The sequence below is a fragment of the Sturnus vulgaris genome, chromosome Z (assembly GCF_052056855.1).
Source record: "Sturnus vulgaris isolate bStuVul1 chromosome Z, bStuVul1.hap1, whole genome shotgun sequence".
Classification (NCBI taxonomy): Eukaryota; Metazoa; Chordata; class Aves; order Passeriformes; family Sturnidae; genus Sturnus; species Sturnus vulgaris.
Window position 1 is genome coordinate 757,674 of NC_142283.1, and position 24,085 is coordinate 781,758.

General features: G+C 40.5%; 1 protein-coding gene across 7 annotated transcripts in view; it reads left to right on the top strand.

Annotated features, from left to right (window-relative positions):
• Positions 1-24,085, top strand: part of RASGRF2 (Ras protein specific guanine nucleotide releasing factor 2) — a 119,241-nt gene that overhangs the window by 36,354 nt on the left and 58,802 nt on the right. For 4 of the 7 annotated variants that reach the window (XM_088155995.1, XM_088155998.1, XM_088155996.1 and 1 more), the window contains exons 3-12: positions 7,946-8,093; positions 9,178-9,267; positions 10,443-10,696; positions 11,759-11,838; positions 12,281-12,474; positions 13,659-13,768; positions 15,527-15,645; positions 20,245-20,405; positions 21,410-21,476; positions 22,294-22,430. In XM_088155995.1, the coding sequence (XP_088012121.1) occupies positions 7,946-8,093; positions 9,178-9,267; positions 10,443-10,696; positions 11,759-11,838; positions 12,281-12,474; positions 13,659-13,768; positions 15,527-15,645; positions 20,245-20,405; positions 21,410-21,476; positions 22,294-22,430 (1,360 nt within the window). Of the gene's footprint in view, positions 1-7,945; positions 8,094-9,177; positions 9,268-10,442; positions 10,697-11,758; positions 11,839-12,280; positions 12,475-13,658; positions 13,769-15,526; positions 15,646-20,244; positions 20,406-21,409; positions 21,501-22,293; positions 22,431-24,085 lie in introns of all 7 variants that reach the window. The other 3 variants (XM_088155992.1, XM_088155994.1, XM_088155997.1) reach the window with 1 other exon arrangement.

Consider the following 24,085-nt stretch of genomic DNA (forward strand, 5'->3'; position numbering starts at 1 on the left):
AGGAGAGCTGGGAACACTTTGTGTGGAGTTCAGAGTTATATCCTAGTGCAGTGCAGAATGTGGAAAATGTGAAAGCTAGATATTAAGGCATCACCCTCTGGGTGACCACCTCGTTCCATGCCTTGGTGGTCCCAGGGCTCCGGGCTCGGCCGTGCCCGTGTGTGGCAGCCACAGCCCTGTGCTGCTGCAGGGCTTGTCCCTGGGCTAGGACAGCTTTTTCTGGGGAGAGCCTGATGGATTGGCGTGGCTACCTGGAACAGAGGCTAGACAAGGTTAAGAGAGAAAAAGTGGGTATTTATTAAAGGCCTTCAATAGATACACCTTAGGCTGTCAAAGCCTCTCAGAGGCTACACCCAGGATGGACGATGGTCATGAGTTTTTCACACAATTATAAATTTGGTATCCATTTACACATCAGGAGTTAATTGTCCAATTACAGCCTCAGGTAATGAAGTAATTTACTCCAAGTTTGCTCTCCCCCCAACTCACTTTTGTTTATACTTTTGGGGCCTGAGGCTATAGGGTGTCCTTGGGTTTCAGGCCTAGAAAGATTGTTTTGTGTGACCAAAATGTGAAGACAGTAACTAACGCTCTGTATGGAGTTCGGAGTTATGCACTATTGCAGCACAGGATTTGAAAACTATAAAAGCTAAAATCCCAGGGCATCCTAGTGACAGTGAGTGAAGAAGGGAGCAGGATTTCTTGCCTTTTCCTGTGGCATTCAACAGCAGCATCAGTTTGATTTTGCCACAACATTTCCCTGACAGGAGGGGACAGCCGGGGGGATTTGGGATCTGCTCCAGGGAACAGGGACAGGAAGAGAGGGAACAGCCCCAGGGTGGGCCAGGGCAGGCTCAGGGGGGACAGCAGCAGGAATTTCCCCATGGAAAGGGTGGGCAGGGATTGGAAGTGCCCAGGGAGGGTTGGATCCCCATCCCTGGAGGTGTCCCAGCAATTCCTGGAGGTGGCACTGGGTGCTCTGGGCTGGGGACAAGGTGGCATGGGGCACAACTGGGCCTGGATGGGCTGGGAGGGATTTTCCAACCTAAGTGATCCTGGCATTTTGCGATTCTTGTCCATTGCCTTGTGTAAAAGGTGTGTAAGCAAGAAGAATTTGTAGCATGAGGTAAAATTTTTTCTCCTTGTAATTCAGTCTGTAAATGTGTCACACATGAATTTTTGAGGTAGAAACTGACACAGAATGAAGGCAATGATAAACAATACACAGCTGAAAATATTAAGAACTTGCAAAGAACTTGGGTGTGACATCCAGGGTCAGGGTGGCTGACTTTTGATTCTACCAGGAAGTTGTACTTGCAGGATTTACAAGACAGCTGGGTCTCTGTGGTAGCTAAGATCAGTATTTATAACTCCACCTCTTTTGCTATTTGACTGGCTCTGCTTTATTTTATTTACCTGCTGGTGACATTGAGCTATGGACATCTTCATGAGGGACAGTCTCATGGTCCTATGCCATTCTTAATCACCTTTTCTTAGTTTTAATTATTAATCACCTTTTCTGCATAAATTTAGATGAGGACTAAATTTAAATTTCTTGGGGAAGTTTCCCAGGAATATGGACGTGGCTTTCTTGTGTTTTCTTGGACAAAATTCCAACAAGCAACAAAAAAAATTTGTAAAATTTAATTTGCAAGCATGGAGTGTCATTCCCTGTTGTGGGTTACCTCCTTGCTCTGATGATTTTCTACACGACTGGAAGCTGCTTTTGTTTGCTTTGCATTGTGTTGAGCAGAACATCCTAGAGTTTCTAATTAGTTACTAAACCATTGGGTCTTTTGCTGAAGATACACAAAAAGAGGCTAAAGTAACAGCTTCAGAGTGTCATGTAAGACTCTTCTTGCCAAATTAATTGAACAAAATAGCACAGATTTTCTTTAGGGATTGAATTTTTCCTGTGTTATGATCTAGACCTTTTCCCTTGAGTTTGTCTGTATTTTTGACAAGCCGGAGAAGTTTTGGCAACTTGTTGAGTGCCACTGTTGATCTGAGCCTCACCTAAAGTTTTTGTTGGGAACAGATGAATGGCATTTTATGTAGCACTTTGAAGATACTTTTTCGTACTATCTCAGGTGTCTTGGTTACAAATTGTAGGAGGTATTGAGAAGATTGCCACTGCTCTTATATTGAAAACAGACCTGGGAACATCTTGTTCTCTGCGAATATGCTGCTATTTGAGAAATAGAAATATGTAATTGCTTTCCAGAGGGTCTTATCCTCATAAGGACCTGTGGTAGTCTCTGTGTTAGCTGAGACAAAGCAACTGAGGTAGTTGAGGCTTTTTGTTTCCTTAGATTGACATATAGAAAATCTAATTTTGGACTGCTCTTCATTATTTTTTTCCTTTTTATTTTTCTTTTCCCTACCCACCCAGTACATGTTTGTAGCCATCAAAATTTCTTCCATGTCTTATTTACTTTGTCAGTTATAAACAGAATGTTGAAAAAAGGGTGCTCCAATCTCAGTGCACCCCATGGTCCACTCTGGGTAAATAAGAATTTTATTTGTATGCCAGTCCATAATTAAAGGATCTTTTCTTTTCTGTGGATGTTGTTCATTGTTCCTGTCTGAGGACCCCTCTCCTCACTTGGGGGATTGATTGGCTTTTGAGCAATAAGTGGGATATTTAATCTAGTATATTCTAATGGAACCTCATTATCAGTTCCACGTCTGTACTTTTCTTCTCCTTCCATTTTACTTGAATTTTCACTATTTTGGTTTCTCAATAATATCCAGGCTGGCAGAGTGTGGTTTGCTTCTTCTGATCTACATTTTTGGGCAGGAGGATTTATTCCTGGCAAATCCTAATTCCTCTGCCAGTGACTGCATCTGGAAGTCCTGTTTTTGGCTTTGTTCCAGAACTTGTTCTCTTATGAAAAAAATCTGTGTCACCCTCAATACCCTGAGGTGTACTTATCTCTCTCTCTTACAAAATCTTCTGTATTTTAAGGCTTTTTGGCATTTAGCTCAAAAACTCTTAAGCCTTTTTTTTTTCCCATATGGATGCAGTATTAATAAAATTTATTTGACTTCTCTACTTCAACTTATTCCAAAGTCTTAAACTTCCCATGTGTGGGAATTAAAACCCTTCTTTCATGCAGGCTCAAGTGTGAACTTAATTGGGAAACTGATTTGAAAAGGAAATACGCTTTTTTAATTTATTGCCAGCTTAGTTTTAATCAATCTCATTCCTCCAGGTCTGCTCACTGCACAGGTGATGTGGGAGAAGAGCAGGGAGGAAAATCTTCTTTCACGTGGGTCACTGTTTAAAGTGTACGAGGAACTACTGCCCTCTAACTGGCAATTTAAAATTAAAAACAAACAGAAGGAAAAAGGCTTTCCCTTAGATTTGCAGGCACACTTTGCTGTGTATTTTACACAGTGTTTGGCAGGTGGTTGTAAGCTCAGAGCTGCCTTGTGCTGATGCCTTGCTGTCAATAAAGCTGTATTAGCTGAGGCCAGATTTTTAGGCTGTAGTTATCATGATCTCGTGGTTTCTGGTGGGCTGGAAGTGAGGCAGAGGGGTGCATCCAGTACATACACCCAGAGTGAGCCCCCCAGAAATCACTGAGCTGTGCAGGCTGACCAGGACCTCCAACCCCTTGGAGTGGCTGCCTGGAACAGAGGCTAGACAGAGTGAAAAGAATAAAGTGGGAATTTATTAAAGGCCTTCAATAGATACACCTTAGGCTGTCAAAGCCTCCCAGGGGCTGCACCCAGGATGGACAATGGTCATGAGTTTTTCACACAATTATAAATTCGGTCCGTTTACATATCAGGGGTTAATTGTCCAATTACAGCTTCAGGTAATGAAGTCATTTACCCCCAGTTTGCTTTCCCCAGTTAACTTCTGTTTATGTTTTTTTGGGGCCTGAGGCTGTGGTGTGTCCTTGAGTTTCAGAGGGATTGTTTTGTGTGACCAAAAGGTGAAGACATTTAACTAACACTTCATATGGAGTTCAGAGTTATGCACTATTGCAGCACAGGATTTGAAAACTATAAAAGCTAAAATCCCAGGGCATCCTAGTGACAGTGAGTGAAGAAGGGAGCAGGGCTTTTTGCCTCATGCTCGTGGCATTCAGGGACAGCAGCATCAGTTCGATTTTGCCAGAACCTTTCCCTGGCAGGAGGGGACACATGGGGTATTTGGGATCTGCTCCAGGGAACAGGGACAGGAGGCTGAGCAGCTTTAGTGCAGTTAGCATGGAGTGCTCCTGGTCTCATTTCGGGACAAAGCTCTAGAATTTTTGCTGGTAGCACTACTGGAACTTCTATCCTGGCTTGCTGCCAGAGCAAGGAGACTTAGGGATGAGGCTACAGTTAAACTTTCTCCAGTTTTCCTATGTTTTCTGAGCATGTCAGTACAAATGGTGCAGCAGTTTTTCTCAGGGCTTTATTAATTTCTTCCTCTCTCCATGTGATAGGTGATAGTCAATTAGAGCTTTTTGAAATACCTGGTTTGAGCTCTGTCTCTACAGATGATGGTAGTAGACAGGTTCAGCCTCAGCTTTCAGGATGTTTTATCTATACTAGACTTTATGGAATTGCTTCCCTCAAAAAAAAAATATTAATACAAATTCATTTAAGCTGTGGTTTGCAGCAGTTGTTTCTTTCTGTTAAACGATACCCCAGACAGAAAACCAGACCTAGGCTGGCTGCCTGCAAGTTGTTTTATGTATTTTTCTGTGTTCCTTTGACATCTGAATATTTTGGTACAATCATCTCTTTTTTCTACATGTGGATATTTTATATATGTGTGTTCATGTCAGTGTGGATACCTTGTCCTCCTGTAAGGCTCCTGGGATTACTCTGGATATTCAGATTAACACATTTGGACACGGTGATCTCTACTCAGGCATGCAGAGCAATGGATAGAAAGGGCTCTTGGAAGTACATGAAGTTTATTCCAAAAGCCTCTGATTTTTCTTTTCCCAGTGGTAGTTTAGAGAAAGAAAATGGATTTAGTGTGTTATAAGTTAGTGTAGGTGTACACAGGCTTTTCTAACTAACTCTTCTTTGTACTGCTAATTATGGGAGTGAAGGAGATGTTGTTTGGTTTCCAGGCTGAGCCTGACATTTTAGACAGCCAAAGCCACCCTGCTGAATTGCTGTAATAGCATCTCAAAAGAACAAAACCTTCAGTCTTCCCAAGCAAAGTTTCTTCTTCCCCAGTAACACAAAGCTGTGTAAGCCCAGTTTAATGCATTTAAAGAATCCAAGAAATATACATAAATTTCTTCCCATAAAGGGGGAAACAAAGAAGTGAAAGAGAAGCACTGCATGTAACAATATCTTGTCTCCTACATCCACAGTTCATCCTTTGTCAGTCTGTGTCCTACTATTTTTCTACTATTTTCCTCCGCTGGAGTAAAACAGAAGTGAAACCTGTCCAATTCTGTATTGAAAACAATTGGTAGCAAAACTTCTAGGACATTTTGAAAAGGATAAATAGAAAAAGAGGCTGTTTCACCTGTCTGGATACGGTTTTAGGTAGGAAAGGCTATTTTTAAATGTATATCATAGCATTTTATTATGTATGTTATATATATTTTTATCTTAGTAACATTGTAAAACAATTAGTGCTAACTCAGACACTATTAGTGCTTTTAATTTAGACACTTTTTAAAATGTACAAATGCCTTTTTAGGGTGTGAAGAGATGAAGTACTCTGGTTTCTGGAAAAAACTGCCAGAATTCTTGCAAAACAAAACAAATTATGATTTAAAAATTGCAAAGAATGAGTCTCATACTTCACTGCTGTTTCTTGTACAGCTAAGTGATAAGTGGATTGGTTCATGACAGATTTCTTTATGTATGTTTTTTACTTCTTGGAAGAGGTGCCCTGACCTCCCTTTTCCCAGTGTATTGTTTACTTCTGCAGTAGTCAAAATATAACAGCAAATGTAATAGAATTAAATTCACTTTTTATTCTTTTTATGATCAGTACAAGGAGGAAAAACTTCTACTTTATGATAGCTGTGGGAACTTATTCTAATTATTTTAAATCCAAGCTTGTTTTCCAGGTTAGGTGTTGAATTCAACAGCTGTGCTTAATATTGGCCACCTCCAGTGTGTAAGTGCACTAACACTGATTGAAGTACAAGTAAATATTTACAGGAAAACCACACTGTAGAGGATGCACATTATTGCAATTTTAAGAGCCTCACAGTATTTAATAGCAAATGTTCATTGTTTTATGAGTGCTATAACAAGCAGGAAGAAATTTAAAAGGAAGAGATTTCCAATCCAAAAGTTCCTTCTGTTAAATCCTGTGCTCAAACTCGACAATAGAAAAATACATGATACCAAGTAATGAGGGATCCCTTGTCATTGATTCTGGGCCTCCATTCTGCTGTGTTTTGTTTGGTCTTTATCTTGTAAATTTACCTAACTCTCAGAGGAACAGCCTTCCTAAAACCTGGGGTAAGAGGCAGCAAAGTGTCTTGATTTTGCTGCTTTCAGGGTCAATCTGGTGAAGATGTTGCACAGGGAGAAATTGATTTCTCCTCTACCTGATGCTGAGAATAATTTCTGACATGGTGCTCTGATTGTGGCATCTAATTGCCCTAGGGATATTGTCACTTTTCAGGGAAAACTGCCCAGGAGCTGAAAGAGACTGATGATACCATGATTCCTGATACTGATTAGATTAAAGGCATTTATTTCAGTAATCTTAAAACGGCCTAAAGAATAAAACATGTGTTAGCGCAGTAAAATGACAGTTTTGATGGGAATTCTTCCATAAAGAGATCTGGCAGATGGAGAGAAATAGTTCTGATGAAGTGCTACATGCTCCCCCAAGTCCTCCCAAAAGATGGGAAAACATCAAGACCTTAAAATAAATAAAACAAATTGAATTTACTGCGTTCTTTGGCTTAGTGTGAGAATTAGAAGCTGATAAAAAGTGCAGTTATCTTGCTCTCAATAGCTGAATACTGTGAAACTGGGTTCTGTGTCTAAAAAAGGATATTGAACTCCCTCAGTTTGGATGATTTGGTGGTTATGATTTGCGTAGTTTATGATCAAGCTGCACATTATAACCTAAGCCAAACAAGAATGGCTTTGCAGATTTATTGCCATTGTGGGCATGTTATCTGTCCATGTCCCATGGGGAGGTTGTGATGCCTTGGGAGCAGAGGCTGGGCAGAGTTAAAGGAATAAATTTGGATTTATGGAAAGGAATAAATTGAGATTTATTAAAAGGAATACATTGGGATTTATTAAAAGCCCTTCCAAGGATTCACCTTGGGCACTACAAGAGCCTGGCCATGGCTACACCCAGGATGGAGCCTGGGTCAGGAGTTTCACACTTGGATCAGTTTGGGTCCATTCCCACCTTGGGGTTCATTGTCCAATCCCAGCTCCAGGCTCTGCAGTCCCACCCTCCCAGATTCTCTCCTCCATTCTCTGCTGTTTGCACTTTTTGGGGCTGGAGCTGCAGCTGTCCTTGGTTGTGGGGCTGGAAAAGGATTGTTCTGTGTGCCTGAGCTGGGAGGAGAACTGGGAACACTTTGTGTGGAGTTCAGAGTTATATCCTAGTGCAGTGCAGAATGTGGAAAAAGTGAAAGCTAAAAGCTAAGGCATCATTTCCCCCCTTTAGAGGCTTGACAAGGCCTCTAACTTGTTGACTTTCTATTCTAAATGTCTTAATAATAGATAAATATCTTACAGTAGTAAATCTCTAACAATAGTAAATATCTAACAATAATAAATATAGTAACGTTCTGCACAGTCAGCTATCCTGCAAAGAAGAGTAATGATTATTATGAACAATTCTTGAGGCACGGAAGAGGAATAATTTAAAAATGTTTTCGTCTGCATCAGTTCCTGCTTTTTCCAGTTGTTTCAGGAGCAGAAGCCTTCTCAAACTAAAACCACTGAAATGCAGTATCTGGCTGTCTTTAGTGACCTGAGCTTTGTCTGTCAGCTACTCAGACATCCTGATTGAGCGGGAGGTGCTGATGCAGAAGTACATCCACCTGGTGCAGATCGTGGAGACCGAGAAGGTGGCGGCCAACCAGCTCCGGCACCAGCTGGAGGACCAGGACACAGAGATCGAGAGGCTCAAGTCAGAGGTGAGAGCCAGAGCCACCAGGGAGCCACTGGTTAGAGCCTTCTGCTGGGTGCATGGCTGTGGTGATGCCTTGGGAGGCTGACTGGAGCAGAGGCTGGGCAGAGTTAAGGAATAAATTGGGATTTATTAAAAGGAATAAATTGGGATTTATTAAAAGGAATAAATTGGAGTTTATTAAAAGCCCTTCCAAGGATTCACCTTGGGCACTACAAGAGCCTGGCCATGGCTACACCCAGGATGGAGCCTGGGTCAGGAGTTTCACACTTGGATCAGTTTGGGTCCATTCCCACCTTGGGGTTCATTGTCCAATCCCAGCTCCAGGCTCTGCAGTCCCACCCTCCCAGATTCTCTCCTCCATTCTCTGCTGTTTGCACTTTTTGGGGCTGGAGCTGCAGCTGTCCTTGGTTGTGGGGCTGGAAAAGGATTGTTTGGTGTGCCTGAGCTGGGAGGAGAGCTGGGAACACTGTATGGAGTTCAGTTATATCCTAGTGCAGTGCAGAATGTGGAAAATGTGAAAGGTAAATATTAAGGTGTCAATGGTATTCAGTATTTCTGCAGTATTCTGTGAAAGTGGCAGAACCCAGTGAGGTTAATATGTCACAGTCCCACAGTGACTCCTTGGATAAACAGTTTTCTTTGAAATATTGCAGCCTGTTGGGCTGATTTGGTTTCTTTTCCTGTCAGAGCATTTAAGATGACACACTGCTTTGCAGAGTGGGTGCCACTGATTGCATTGTCTCCTCCCTGCCTTCCAGCTTCAGTTTGGCTGTGATGGTGTTAAGGACTGTTCCAGACTGCTCTGATTCCCTGGATGTTGTCAAAAACGTTGTTGCAGTCCCAGGCTGATAAAGCCCAAAAAGCACCGTTAATTTTGAGGGCAGAACCTGCTCGTTCTGGGTCCCCTTACCAGCTGGACAGGGATCTGTGCTGGCCTGGAGAGCTCCAGTCCCTGTCCCCAAATGTGTGCTGGTCATTCTGTGCCCCTTCCACAGCCTGGGAGAAGGGGAAATTGTTGTTCTATTAGTTCTCCAACCAAAGGTTTCATTAACTCGAGGAAGCACTTAATGACTGTTTGGTTTTGTCAGATTGTAGCACTGAATAAAACAAAGGAAAAAATGCGGCCTTATCAAGGCAACCAGGATGATGAAGATCCAGATATCAAAAAAATTAAGAAGGTAAACATGAAATCTTTTGTGCTTGAAGGGAGAAGGGTGGGATGAGGAGTGTACTTCCGTATTTTGGCCTGTCTAGTTTTATTTATTATTTTTAAAGTATAGTCAAATAGCAAGTCTTCCTTTGCTCTACCCCTCCTTAAATCTCCTCAGTTATATATCTTTTAGTGCCACGTTTAATCTGGTGATGTCTTTGCATAAAATCCTTTATGGAACATGTCTATTTTCTGTCTTTTTCTGGGGTGTGCAGTTTGAGTTAGGGTCAGCACTGTGCTGGTAACTTGGTGTGAGTTTTCTTTTTTGTGTAGATTAACCATGGTTGCAGAAGCTGGGAATGCCCCTTTTAGTAGCAAGAGAGCTTTGTATCTGTGTGTAATTCACTGCATTCTGCATCTTGATCATTTTGACAGTTGGGCCTCTGTTTTTTTTAAAAATTATTTTTACAGAGCAAACTGATATCAGCTAAATTTTGCACTTCTCTTTCAAGATGAATGATCTTCACATCAAGATCAGGGCACAGACATAATGAAATTTCCTGTGACCAGATATAGACCTCTTCTGTAATCTTTGATCCACTTGCAACTTCAACAGATACTGTGCTTAGTTAGATTTTTCCATGACATAGAGGTGCTTTTTAAGAATGCCAGAAATCTGTCTTTTTGAATACCATGTTTGCTGCCTTCGTGTCTGATACCAAGCAATGTATTGATACATAGCTTTAAATACACATACCAAGTGTTATCTGTTCAAAATGGAAAGCAAACTGAGCTTAAAAAAAATCATTTAGGAACTCTGCCAATAATGATATTGAGTCTGTGTTGGAATGTGTTACCTGGAGGTATTGCAGGATACCTCTGGGGTGGAAGAGAAATGTTATAGGAGCAGGAAGAAAGGGCTGCACTCCTGCTAATGGGAAGGAGACAATACTCCAGCTTGCAGTGAGAAATTCCCTTCTATGTATGCCATATTTCACAGTCCGTTTCCTGGCAACAATTATGACCCTTAACAAACAGATATGTAAAATATATTTAATTACAGAACAATTATATATCAATAAGGGAACATTTTTATTTCTGAGCAAAGACTTTTAATGCTGAGGGTTATTTCTACAGTGAGGAGCTTATGATAAGCAATGTGTTTTTTTCCTTACTTTCTTTTTCTGCTTGATCCCTTTCCAGGTTCAGAGCTTTATGCGGGGCTGGTTGTGCAGAAGGAAATGGAAAACCATCGTCCAAGATTATATTTGTTCTCCTCATGCAGAGAGCATGAGGAAGAGGAACCAGATAGTTTTCAACATGGTGGAGGCTGAGTCTGAGTATGTGCACCAGCTTTATGTCCTGGTGAACTGTTTCCTGCGGCCCCTCAGGATGGCAGCCAGCTCCAAGAAGCCTCCCATCAGCCACGACGACGTCAGTAGCATTTTCCTCAACAGGTATAGGGGCTTCACCGGGGATTTTATTTTTGTTTCAGTGTTTTGGGAGTGCGGTTTTTTTGTTTTATTTTTGTTTTATTTTTGGGGTTTTTTTGTGTGTTTTTGTTTGTTTGTTTTGTTTGTTTTTTTGTTTGTTTTTGTTTGGTTTATTTTTGTTGTTTGTTGGTTTGTTTGTTTGTTTGGGGGTGTGTGGGTTTTTTTTGTTTGGTTGGTTTTGGTTTTGGTTTTTTTGCGGGTTTCCCTGACTGCTCTCTGGGAACTCTCTGTTCCCATTGTGGTTCAGCTTAAGGCAGAGTCCTGGCCCTTGTCTTGGCTCTGGTGGTGTCACTGAACCAGACACGTTTCCAGGGATGAAAGGCAAAGGTGCTGCAGGTGATGCTGCTGGAAACTAGCATGACCTCTTTGCCTTCCTACATTCTGTGTCTTCCTCTGCTAGAGGGAAAAAAAGACAGATGGTGCCTCTTGGGGCAGTTCTCATAATTTTCTGTCACCTTTCCTACTTCTTCTTTTCCCTTGAGAAAGCAAAACTGGACTTAGTGGCCTCATATGATCCCAATAAGACCTCGAGGATGAGAATGTCAAAGCTTCTATTTTCTGTTGTCCTGCCTAAGGAGCCTCCTTCCCTCTCACTTGTCTTTTCATATCCTGCAAAAAAAAGAATTGTTCTTTCATTAGGCATCCAAGTACTGCTGTAATGAGCATGTTCAAGTAGCCCAGGAGGCATCTAATGTTAGATACAGGATTGGGATTGCATCCAAGCCTGCCCCGAACTTCTGGGAGATAGAATATGTTCCTTTAGTCATGAGGCAGGTTTCCTTTCCCTTGTTAGAATATGAACACAATGTTAGAATATTTATATTGAATACTATCCGTTTTTTAGAAGCACCGAGCTAGTATTTTTAAACAATGCAATAAAAGGAAGCACTTATTTCCATAACAATAACTGTCTTCTGTTTTTTTTCTAGCCAAGTGCAAAAGAGGAAGAGATGTTTCTCTATGAATTATTAATCAGAAAATAAAACCAGAATTGTCTTTTTGTTTGTTTAAATACTTGTTTTTCAGTGAAACAATCATGTTTCTTCATGAGATATTTCACCAGGGCTTAAAAGCAAGAATAGCTAACTGGCCTACCTTAATTCTAGGTAAGTTACTTTATTTTCTGTGGGGGTATAACTTTCATATTTATTTTTGAAAATTCAGTAGGGATTGTTTTTTCTTTTTTTCTAAAGACATGACTTCTTAAAAGTCCTTTCTGAAGGGAATGCATTTGCAGAGTTAAAACCACAAGATCAGGTGTATTGGGAATCCCATGTGGGCAGTAATGATGTGATATGAGAATTCCTCTGCCCTAAGCATTGATTAGACTTGTATTTTTGGTAATGCTATCTGACCATTAGGTAATCAGAACAAGCATCACTGGGCAGGTGAAAGAGCTGTGTTTAATGTTTCCAAATTGTCAGTATTTTGGAAACAGAACTGATTACAGTAATTCACTTCTGGAGAAAACACTGCTTTCTTTAAAAATGCATTTCAATACATGGGTAACTGGGGGGAAAAAAAAGGCGTTTTCTCTGCTTTTTCTAGCTGACTTATTTGACATTCTGCTGCCAATGCTGAACATATATCAAGAATTTGTCCGGAATCATCAGTATAGCCTACAAGTGCTGGCAAACTGTAAGCAAAACAGAGATTTTGACAAACTCTTGAAGCAATATGAGGCCAACCCAGCATGTGAGGGCCGAATGCTGGAAACTTTCCTCACCTACCCCATGTTCCAGGTACTCCCTGTGCATTTTTGGTGTGTATTTGGTTTTACTGTTCAGTTGATTCACTTTGTGTTACTGACATTGCCATTGAGCGAAGGCTCCTCTTGCTTAACTAGAAATACTCTCCTGAAAGTTAGTTGAGTTTAATTAGTTTTGTAGTTACACCAGGAGTCTGCCTGTAGAGATCTTTTCCCCAGCTATGCTGGCTCATCTTTGTTCAGTCAGGAATGCTGAGGGGGAGTGTGGGGTGAGGATGCCACCACGGAAAATCGACAAGGAGCAGTTCCTTGGCTTAGGACCCCTGGCTATTAAAGTCCAGAGAGAGATGATGGTCAGTAACTTGGAGCAGCCATAAACACCTTACTGGGAATTCACTTTCTCCTTGCTTTGGTCTCGAGTGACTTGGTCTTTAAAAAATGAAATAGAAACTGTAAAAGTTTTGAAGACTGTACTTACCCTCCTGATAATTTGCTGTGATCTGCCTGGGGTAGACATTTGCAGCTGTTCTAAGATGTCTGTGGAGCACTGGCCTGAGAATTTTATGTCTTTTTCACTTAACCTGACATTTTACTCATCAGAGGAATAGTGAACCCCCTCAGTTTATGCAGTTATTGGCAAGCCAGACAGAGCAAAAAAAGTTTAAAAAGGCACATCAGTGATTCTTATGTTAGTGGTAGTTGTTCATATTAGCCTAAGGAGCCCCTTGCCCTTGCAGCAATGCTGTTTTAATTTTTGAAGTGGTATATCTAAAAGTTTTTATGGAGTTGGGTTTCTTTGGGTTGAGTTGAAGCCAGGTCAGGGGAGGTAAAGAGATTGTCCTGTTCCTGTGTGAAGAGGAATGTTATTATGTCATTGCTGATGACTTTCCACATGAGCATAATGTTGCCTCTCCTCCTACATAAATCTTGTTGTGTCAGACTAGTTATGCTGCACCATCACTTGGTTCTGGTTAAAAGCTCTGAAGAGTCCTTCTTTCTGTGGTTAAAAGCTCTGAAGAGTCCTTGTTACCCTGTAGCCTTTAATAGTCAAATACTGGACATTCTTCCATCTCCTTTTGTGCAACGTGAATTTTCTCTGAATGAAGGCAGGTCACCTGGTATTTTCAATGTCAAAAGAAATTTACATAGTCATAATGTATTAAAATTAAGGGAAGGTATATGTGGATTTACTGATATTATACCTTATTGGTTTCCAAGATTCCCAGGTATATTATAACACTTCATGAACTTTTGGCTCACACACCACACGAGCACGTTGAGAGAAAAAGCCTTGAATTTGCTAAATCTAAACTAGAAGAACTTTCAAGGTAAGATTTTTCTACCTTATGCCTGATAATTTTGAATGAAAGATTTTGAAAAGAAAAGCCAGTTTATCTTTACTTTTATTTGTTTTTCCTCCTTTAAAAACGATATATATTTTAAAGAAAAGGCTCAAACTCCAAACAGAAGATAATGAAAAATAACAGAAATATCTCAATGTAATATTTTGACTGTTCTTTTTTTTTCTTTTGATAAATTTAAATCTACAAGTGTCTCCTTGTATTTTGGTTAGGGGAGAATCGAAATCACTATAGAAACCACCTACTCCTGGGTTATGAACAGAGCAGTTTTCTTTACATTATGAAATTTTATTTTTCCCAATTTAAAAGAGAAAAAGGCATTTTAAATAATCACAGTCTTAGAAAGTACTTAGTTCTCTATCTGTGTCATAATTTTTGTGTGCTGATATGAAAATTGACTTTCATATGTGCTTCAAATAATGCCAAATAAGCAGGAAGTAAAGATAAATTCTGAGAACTGATGCTTCCTGTGGAAACCTGCAAAATGAAACTCTTCCCTGAACCCCAGACCTTTCTCAGATGTTCCTCTCATCAGCCCAGTGAGAAATGTGGTTCTCCTCTCTGGGAAATTCAGTTTTCTGCTGTGAACAGAGACCATGAGTGAACTCCAGGATATAAATACTCAGTGTCTGGAGTATTCACTAAAGATGTGCTTGGAGAATATTTAGTTGTAAAAGATGTGCACGAGCAGATAAATCAGCTTTGGGCTGGCTTCATCTCCTAAGTCAGAGTTCATTGCTGGTCCAACTGATTCATCACTGAACATTCAGAACTGGAGTCTGAGACTGACTGATCCTCTGTGCTCATGAAGTCAGTATAGACCATAAATTTAAAATAAAGGGACTCATTTCCATCCCTTTAATGCAGTTCTAAGGGAGGAGGAGATCCCAGAATGTGCAGTCCAGTCCCACTTTAGGAAAATATCATTACAAGACCATATATATGAAAAAATAAAGAATCTCTACTTTTCTCTGTAAGGGGAGGATGCTTATTAAAAAAACAGTAAGACAAAGGAAATGGTGAAGTATCAAAGCTGTGGATGTTGGGGGAAAGGAAAGGAAAGGAAAGGAAAGGAAAGGAAAGGAAAGGAAAGGAAAGGAAAGGAAAGGAAAGGAAAGGAAAGGAAAGGAAAGGAAAGGAAAGGAAAGGAAAGGAAAGGAAAGGAAAGGAAAGGAAAGGAAAGGAAAGGAAAGGAAAGGAAAGGAAAGGAAAGGAAAGGAAAGGAAAGGAAAGGAAAGGAAAGGAAAGGAAAGGAAAGGAAAGGAAAGGAAAGGAAAGGGAAAAGGGAGGGAAAGGGAAAGATTGAGATGTAAAGATGAAGCAGGGACAGAGTGGGACCCTAAAGCCATGGAGAGGAAATCTACCATGTGCCCTAGACAATTCTAGGCAGTCCTTCCCTGTCTGTGGCAGCCCAGCCCGTTCAGGTTCTCTTCTGTCAGCTGTGAGGTGTTTGTAGCTCGGTGGCATCAGTCAGATGTGTTCAGGAGCAGTCACTAAACTAGTCTGGCAAAACTGGCTGCACTGCTGAAAGATCAAAATGATCACCAGAATGGTTTGTAAAGAAGAGGAAAAAAGGCAAGGGACGTGCTCTGGAGTGCTGAGGCACTGGGTGGGTAGATCTGTTCTGTGGTGGGGAGTGGAGGGCATGCACTTTGTCTCGACAGACACAGCAGGTGTGGGGCGCGTTTTGGGGAGGTGAAGTGCATTTTGCCGTGTCCCCCACAGAGTGATGCACGACGAGGTGAGTGACACGGAGAACATCCGGAAGAACCTGGCCATAGAGAGGACCATAGTGGAGGGCTGTGACATACTGCTGGACACCAGCCAAACCTTTATACGCCAAGGTAAGGCGTTCCTCTGCAAAACTGACCCGCAATGATGGAAAAATAAACTGCACTGAAGGCAGCAGGGCTCACACTGCCATCCTCAGGCTGCACACCTGCCAGCATCCTGAGCCTGCCCCTGCTCCCTGCAGGGCGAGTCACAAAAATGCCCTGAAAACTGATTTTGGGGCTGTGGCTGGACCTCAGTTTTGTGCTGTTTTCTTCAGGAGCCATGAAAACCAGCAGCACGTGAGTGGCAAAGCCCCCGTGGGACTTTTCAGTAATTCAGATTCTGCCTGGACTGTGGTCCCAAGGGGATGGAGCAGGGGAAGAGCAGCACTCTTTTCCTTTCTGTCTATTGATGGTAGCTTTGGAAACTTTCTGTTGAAAATTAGTTACAGCAGAGGTGGAATTTGTTGTTAAGTTCCAAAAAAACTATGCTAGAATAACGTTTCCATTTTAAAAAAGGAACAGTTTTTGCCAGGAACTGCAAATTAGTTACAATTCTCTCTTGATGGTGTTTACTTTAACTGCTTCTTTTTCTCACATTTACATAATATTTTACTTGTGGATTTCTTAAAGCAAGTTACTGGGTTTGTACACAGTAACTACAGATCTGTAGTGCAGGATTTGGACAGGTTTTGCTCCTTTGTGCTGAAAAGCATTAGATATACTCAGGAAAGGTTAAGAATATAATTTAGATGCATCCCTTCAAGAAATCTTTTCCAGATAACCTCAGCAGAACATCTGGTATTTGATGGGGGTATATTGCAGGTGATTAATAGGCTTTCTGTACATTTTGAAATGCATTTTGTGCTGCTTCTGTAGTTATATGGCCAAACTATGAAATTTTCTCTAATAACTTCGTTATTTTTACAATACACTAACAATATTGTTTTTACAAATCCTATTAAATTACTTGATTCTTCATTAAATGTATGCATTTGTTATCTCTGAGGTGTTTGAGGAGTTATAAATATGGCTTTAAGAGAAAAACCAAATCGTTTTGCACCCACAACCAAAAAATTCTAATGCTTTGATTATCATAGGTTGACTAATGAAATGTACCATGAAATCTAATTAAACTTCATAATTTTTTCCAAGATTATTACATTATATGATACAAATATGTATTTTTATTTATTGGGGTTTTCCTGTTAAGACTGGGTGATAATGTTTTGTCTGTGTACCCACTGCTTCATCAGTAAAACTTAGATTTTTTTTTCTGTGGGAATCAGCCTGAACAAATTCCTGTTGGCATGTTAGACCCAGGCCAAACCCTGTAAGAAAATTAAATTCAGATTTATTTCTAGGCACAAAGTCAGAGGATAGTGGACAGGAGTATGTGTTACAGAAGGTTGTATCAGATTATCTGGTGGAACCTCCACTGCCTGTGATTGGTGCAAGGGCAGAAATCTGAATAAAGCAAATGAAGTAATGGAGCCCATTTTCCTTTTACATGTGACAGTGGGGTCACTTTGGCAGTGATGTCCATCTCCTCTGGTTTCAGTTGGGCTGCTGTTTGTTGTGTTGATTAGTGTGGATGGGCACAGGAACCTCTTTTCAGCTTAAAACAGGAAAGAGGTGTCACTACCTTTGTTCAGGCTTTTTTGGCGGATGTTAATTACAAATTTTCTCTGTGTTTCAGACTTTACATTTTTAGGAAGAGAATGTTTCTGTTGAATTGTACATGCTGAGACCACAGGAACTGTCCCTGGCAGTGTTTTGCAATGCAGAGTGTGAATTCTCCTTCGAGTTTCTTGGGGTCTGATTTTTCCTGCCTCTTACTTAGGTAGAGATTTTATAGTCAGGCACACAAACAAGCGAGGAACATTTTCTTTGTGAGGCTAAAGGACACTCAGGTGGTCTCAAATTGGTTGATATCCAAACAGCTGGACACACTTGAGCCCCTCTGGTGCCTTCAAACACTGTGATTGTTTCTGCCATCAGCTGCTGTGAATTTACCTCTGCTGATAAAGATATCATAACCACAAAATCATGCAATAGCTGGGGTTTGGAAGGGACTTTGGAAATCATCAATTCCAGTCTCAAAGCAGCACCAGCTGGAGGAGGAGGTTGCTTTCTGCTGTGTCCAGTCAGTATTTTGTTGTTTCCAAGGACAGAGACTCCATAGCCTCCCTGAATGAGCAACCTCTTCCAGGGTTTAACCCTGGAAGTAAAAACAAACAGCAGGAAAAAAAGGAAAAAAAAAGCTTAAAAAACCCCCAAACAACAGAAAAGAGTAAAGTAAAAGTCTGGCTTTCCAGCATGGGTAAAGCCAGATTGAGTTGGTAAATCAGACAGCTCAGTGTAGACTTCTGAATGTTTGGGTTTGTTTATAAATACAGCCTTTTATACTCCTTGGATTGAGCCAAGGCAGAGAGTGTGACTGTTGAAGCACTGAAGTGCTGGAAGTGCTTAGGCCTGTGGCTGGATAAAAATTCATGGGATTACACTGTTGTCCAAACTATACTGTTAGTGAATGTTCTAAAATTAGCTTCACTTGCTCATTGCATCTGTACATTGGCCAGTTGTGACCATTTCTCTTCCTTAAGAGGAAATCTGTGCTAGAGCCAATGCCCAGTTTTGTTAACCACTAAAGCCTGAGGAGAATGCCCAAGGTCCTTGCTTGGTGTCAGCCATGCAGAATGTGTAGGAGATGTGCTCCTCTCTGCAAGTTTGAAAGAGAGAAAATGCAGTCTCTGCTTTCTGCTTTTAGAGAGACATTTGCTCTGTTTTATCTTATTAAACAGTATTTCAGGTCTGTGCAAGAACATTGCTTAACCTCTAGCCCATTATGGCAGAACAGAGTTCTGTTAGTCCTGAAAGCATTCTAATGAAAATAAGAACAAATAAATAAACAAAAGTCACCTGTAAACTTACTTCTGTAAGCTTATCATATTTATAGGTACTGTTACTCTGCTAAGCAAAGCAGGAACAAAACGTACAGATTGAATATTGCTACCCTGAACGCATAGATGGAATTTAAGGACTAAAAGTACCCTGGAATTTTGTCTAGGAGTTGTTTTGAACATGCTGGCCTTGCAGTATGGCTTGAGGGACAGTCAGTGTAACATGGAAAAGCCACTGTTCCAACACATGGAAATGATCTGCTCCCTCTCTCCTACAGCTGAGGCAGGTTGGCTGTTTGTCCAGGGGAAATGCACAGCAGCCAATAAATATTTATGGGTTTGGGTCAGAATATAAGTGAATCTGAAATGTTCCAAATTCCTTTGCAGAATTCTAGAGCACTCCACTGTTCTGTTTTGGTGACACAAGTTATGTTATACACGTTTAGTCTAAATGTGAAATGTCTGCCAGAGAACACTGTTCTCTGGCAGATTTATTGCTGTGTGTTTTCCCATGTCAGTGGAAGCTTACATATTAATAACTTAAGGCTACTCAAATATATAGAGAGAGCTAAGTGTGGAAGAAATGTAGATAAATAGCAGCTTTCTCAGTTACTGCAATTTCTCTGTCAACTTAAGACTGCATATGTGAGCTTTGAGGAGGATAATTCTTTAGACAACACAGAGTAAGAATTGCTAATCTAATATTTAATGGATAATTCTGTCAGGCTGGCATTGTGTCAGGATGCTGCCACTTCTCTGAGCTTTGAAGCAGCTGTGCTAGCTCGTATCTGGAAGAGGCAGGACAAAGCCTTCTCCTCCTGCTCCTTCTGCTGTGCTTTGTGACCTTGCTCCTACCTGGGAGCTTAGCCAGCTGCCTCTTCCCAGCATTATTTTCCTTCTGGTTTAACTGTGTTAGTGATGCTGGAAGAAGACACGAGCCAGTGTAAAGGTAATAGTGAGGAGAGATGTGTGGAAATGAGCCTAGGAGGTCTCTTGGCTGCCCTGTCTGCTAACAGCAAGTTGTATGGCAGAAATCTTTCTGTTTAATCTACAGAGGAGTTGCACTTCACCACCAAATTTAACTCCTGCTCCAAATTTGGAGGTGATACACATGGTGGGATCAATCTGGAAAAGTTGGTCACAGACTGAGATGTGAAACAGCAGAGGAGCAGAGCTGTCCCCAGCCTGGAGCTCTGCAAAGCAGAATTCAGAGTTATGTAAGCAGGTTCAATTTAGTTCGGGAGTGTTTTACTGGTAACACATTTCAGATGAGCTGTGGAGCACTGACAATTATGCAGTACAAAGATAAGAAGAAATGTGCTTCATTTCCATCTCTCTTGCACATGGGCACACACACAAACTCTTTTCCACCAAAAAGAACTTTTCCACGTTCCTTCCATTCTCTGTCTCTTTGGTTTGGAAGTGCCTTGTCTTTTGTTGTGGCTGTCAAAGAGGTGTTTGCTGTTCAGCCACATTTCCTGATCAGTGGCCTCTTAGTGTGTTTAATTGCCTAATCAGCCCTAGATCTAATCCTGCCATGTACACAAGTGTTACTCTAGACTGTACTTGAGTCTGTTTATGATAAGAAACAAAGGGAACTTGTGCAGTAAAAAAGGGATTGACTTGTGCTCAAAGGAGACGCCGATACGCGTTGAAACTGGAATGAAGAGTTGCATTAATTAACAGAACAGCATTCAATGAATTAACAGCTCAAGCACTGCCTACCAAATATTATGTAACACAGCAAATTTTGCACCTTCTTTACCAGGGTCCCTTATCCAGGTCCCCTCAGTTGAGAGGGGAAAGCTGAGTAAAGTTCGCCTGGGCTCGCTGTCTTTGAAGAAAGAAGGAGAGAGGCAATGTTTCTTGTTTACAAAGCACTTCTTAATTTGTACAAGAAGTTCAGGAGGAAAACTGCATCTTCTTAAGGTATGGGGTTCATATCATGATTTCATTTCTGAAATGAAAGCACATTTTTTTGTGAAATGTCAGCAGTTTATTGTTTCATGGCTTTCACCTGAATTTTGCTCTAGTGGTTATGAACAAAAGTGGGGTGGTGCACAATGTTTAACTGCTTTTGTCTTTTCATTTCAAATAATAGAATTCAGCCAATTTTCAGTTAATTCTAGTAAACTAGGGATTTAGAAACAAGGCATTGATGCATCTATTTGTTTGAAGTAGTGAATAAATTCAGTGTATGTAGCACTGAATTTAAGTCAGTTTTCAGTGCATAAATCAGTCAGTACAACCCTGCAGAATTGCCAAAGAACATTTTCCAGAGCTCTAATAAAATTAATTTTCAAAGTCAATTCTGTTTTCCTGAACAGCATGTTCCCTTAAACGAAAATGTCATCTAAGAACAATCTAGTTATATTTGTTGAGAATGAGGCTCTCATGCTGCTGGCTCGTGGGTAAAGAGATGTTGGTAGTTCAAGGAATGGATTACATTGAATGGAATTTTAACTTGGCATACCAAGAGGTTACTAAGGTTCATGTGCTTGCCTTGCACCTCTTAAATAGTTCAAGTACTTATGCAAAATAAATAGAGTCTAAAGGAGCCTTTAAAAAAACTTGTATGTTTAATGACTAATTAATGTCTAACGTCACTTAAATTCAGAGGATGAAATTCTAGTTAACGTTTCAGGAACTTGTGAACAAGTCTATGTGTGCCATAAATTACAGAGTGGTAAAAGTGAAAGAAGTTTTGTGCATTGTACTATTGATCTGTTGGATTAAGAAAAGCATTACATTTAGTCTGTTTGGGTTTAGTTCTTTAAGGGAAAAAATATGCATCATGAAATTGATGTGTCTTCCTTAGAGCTCTGAGTAATGTAAAATGTTAGAGTAAAGCATGTTACCATTTAAAAAAAACAAAAAACCTGTGACAAATGGGAATAAATAACATTTGTGTGAAATGTGCTTTGTTTCCACAGACAGGAGGTGTTCTGTCTCTAATAGAGTGCACACTGGTCGAGGAGACAGAAGCGAGTGATGATGATTGTAAGTTAAATTCAGCTGTCAGTAGTAAGTACAGTTTCTAGTTTCCTAAAATTAGTACCTTTTCTTTTTTTTTTTTAATAAGAGCAAATAGATATGTTTTTGTGAATCCAGTAGAATATAGTGTAAAACTGATTCAGTAGAATGGCTGAATAATGAACGTACTGGCTGGGGTGGGGGATTGTTTTCTTGTATTTGTTCCTGCTGTTAACACCCCTTACTGGATTTTCACGAGGGCTGGCTGGGGAAATGTGACAAATTTTGACTCGCTTTTGTATTCAAGTTCACCCAGAGCATCTTGGAAAAAAAAAAGGAAAAAGGAAAAAATCCTTAAATAAGCAGCAGATAAATTAGTTTTCTGAAATACGTGGGGGTTGAGTGATGTGGAAGAATTAATAGGAAGTTTTTTGTCTTGAGGTCCCCACAAATCTGGACTGTGAGCTTGTTCAAATGGAATTGCAAAATACAATCTCAGACTGATTTTACTGCTACTTATTTTGGCTTCCGTCCTGCAGTTTGTCAAGTTTTGCACTTGAATTGTGAAAGTAGTTTCATTAATTTGAGTGATACTTGTAGGACGATGAGGATGTGTTAACATACAAATGTTATAAGAAACTTTATCCTGAAGAGCAAATCCCAGCATTTTTGTGCTTGGCATATGTGAACAACAAAACAAGTTGTTGGATACCTGATGGGGTTTGCTGTGTATCATGAAGATGTTTTAAAGCAATTTCCATTGTAAATGAAACCACTCTTTCCTCTGTCTTATCCTCTGAGGTTTCACTTTGTGACTTTTTTTCCTCCCCCTCTGGCTGTAAAGCAAAAGGTTCTGGGCAGGTGTTTGGGCACCTGGATTTCAAGCTGGTGGTGGAGCCCACGGATGCTCCTCCTTTCACTGTTGTCCTCTTGGCCCCATCCCGGCAGGAGAAAGCTGCGTGGACCAGTGACATCAGCCAGGTACCTCGCTGCTTTTCTCACCTGCATTTACTGAGCTGCTCCTGCCCTCTGTGCCTCTGAAAGCCAGCCTGGCACGGGGCTGCTGTGTGGGACACACATTGAGAAAGTAAGAAAATTACAGCCTGAAAAATATTCCAGGCTGGAGCTTCTCAGCTCTGTTCCCAGCCCATGAGCTGCTCCAGCTGAAAGTTAGAGAGAATTTCTCCCAGGGTGATCATTTGGTCACAATAAAAAGGAATTAATACCAAGATAGAAGCCCTGTTGTGGTGTGTGCCCAGGCCCTGGCCATGGGGTGTCTTCTCTCTGAACCAATCTCCTTTTCTCTGCTCTGGGAGTTGCAGTCATGCTATAAAACCAAGTGTGTTTGTGAATAAACTTGGCTCTTTCTTCCTGTCATGACAGACGACCATGTATCTGTGCATCTTATTTCTGCCTCACTTAAAGGGTTAAAACCCCTTTCCACGGCTACATTTGGAGGCTCCACCGAGCCACACTGCTGAATGTCTCTGATTTGCTGTGCCATGTGTGAAAACCCCCTTAGTGCTGCCTGTTCTCCTCCAAATTCTGCCCTTGCGTTTGAGTCACCCGGGAAGGGTGTGTCTCAAAAACAGAGATGGGGGATAAATTTCAAAATTTATCCACAGGCAAACGTAGTGGTAAGCATTTTTATGTCTAAGGAGAGCCCCTCCAGATTCGTATTTTGATATAAGAAGGATAGCACTGGTTTGTTCATGATTGTCATACAGATCAAAAACCACCTGAGAGTCCTACTGTGAAAATGATACTAATCACATCAATAATGAATAAGAAAATGGGATAAACTCTATTTTCCATCAAAAATTAATGCTAACAAACCGTTATAAATAATTGCTGAGCATTCTGACAGCGTGCAAGAACTGTCTATGTGGTGAATGAACAAAAAGGGTATTTAAAAATTTTTAAAAGTCAGGGATAAGTTTTTTTTTTTTTTAATCACTTTTAGTTAAAAACATAATAGACAAACTTCGTCATAATCTATTTGTGGAAAGAAGCTGAATGCAATCAAAAAAGAATCCTGAATTTCCAGCTAACCAGAGCTAAATCAAGGCTATTTGTGTTTTGTTTATGCAATGAACAAGAACATAGATCTCTCGTCGTTCTGAATTCAGGTCCTATCCTCTATTAATTTAGAGAGAAATAGCTGATTAGAGGAATATCAGCATGGAATGTCATGCATTTCCAAAGTTGCTATCATTACTGGCAACATCTCCAGATGAATCATCATCATAATGAGTAGAAATTGCTTAAAAATAAGAATTCTGACTTACTTTGTGCTGGATTAACATTTTTGAAAGAACAAAAATAGGAAAATAAAAATCTCAAAATACAGTGTGAGCTGCAACTTGCTGTCTTAAAGATAGACCTGGTTGAAGAATTTTTTGCAGAACAGATTATCAGGGAATTATGTTGTTCCATTGACACGTAGAGTTATTGGAGTTATTTGCTGGTACGGAAAGACCATTTAAGAACACGAGTAAGTCCATTCCTCGCCTAAAATATATTAATTTTTGGAGTTGTCTGATACCGTGATTGGTGCTAAGGGCTTCTTTGTAACATTTCAAGGTCAAAGAGGAGAAATGTAAGTATTTCTATTAAACGTGTTTCTCACTGCTTTT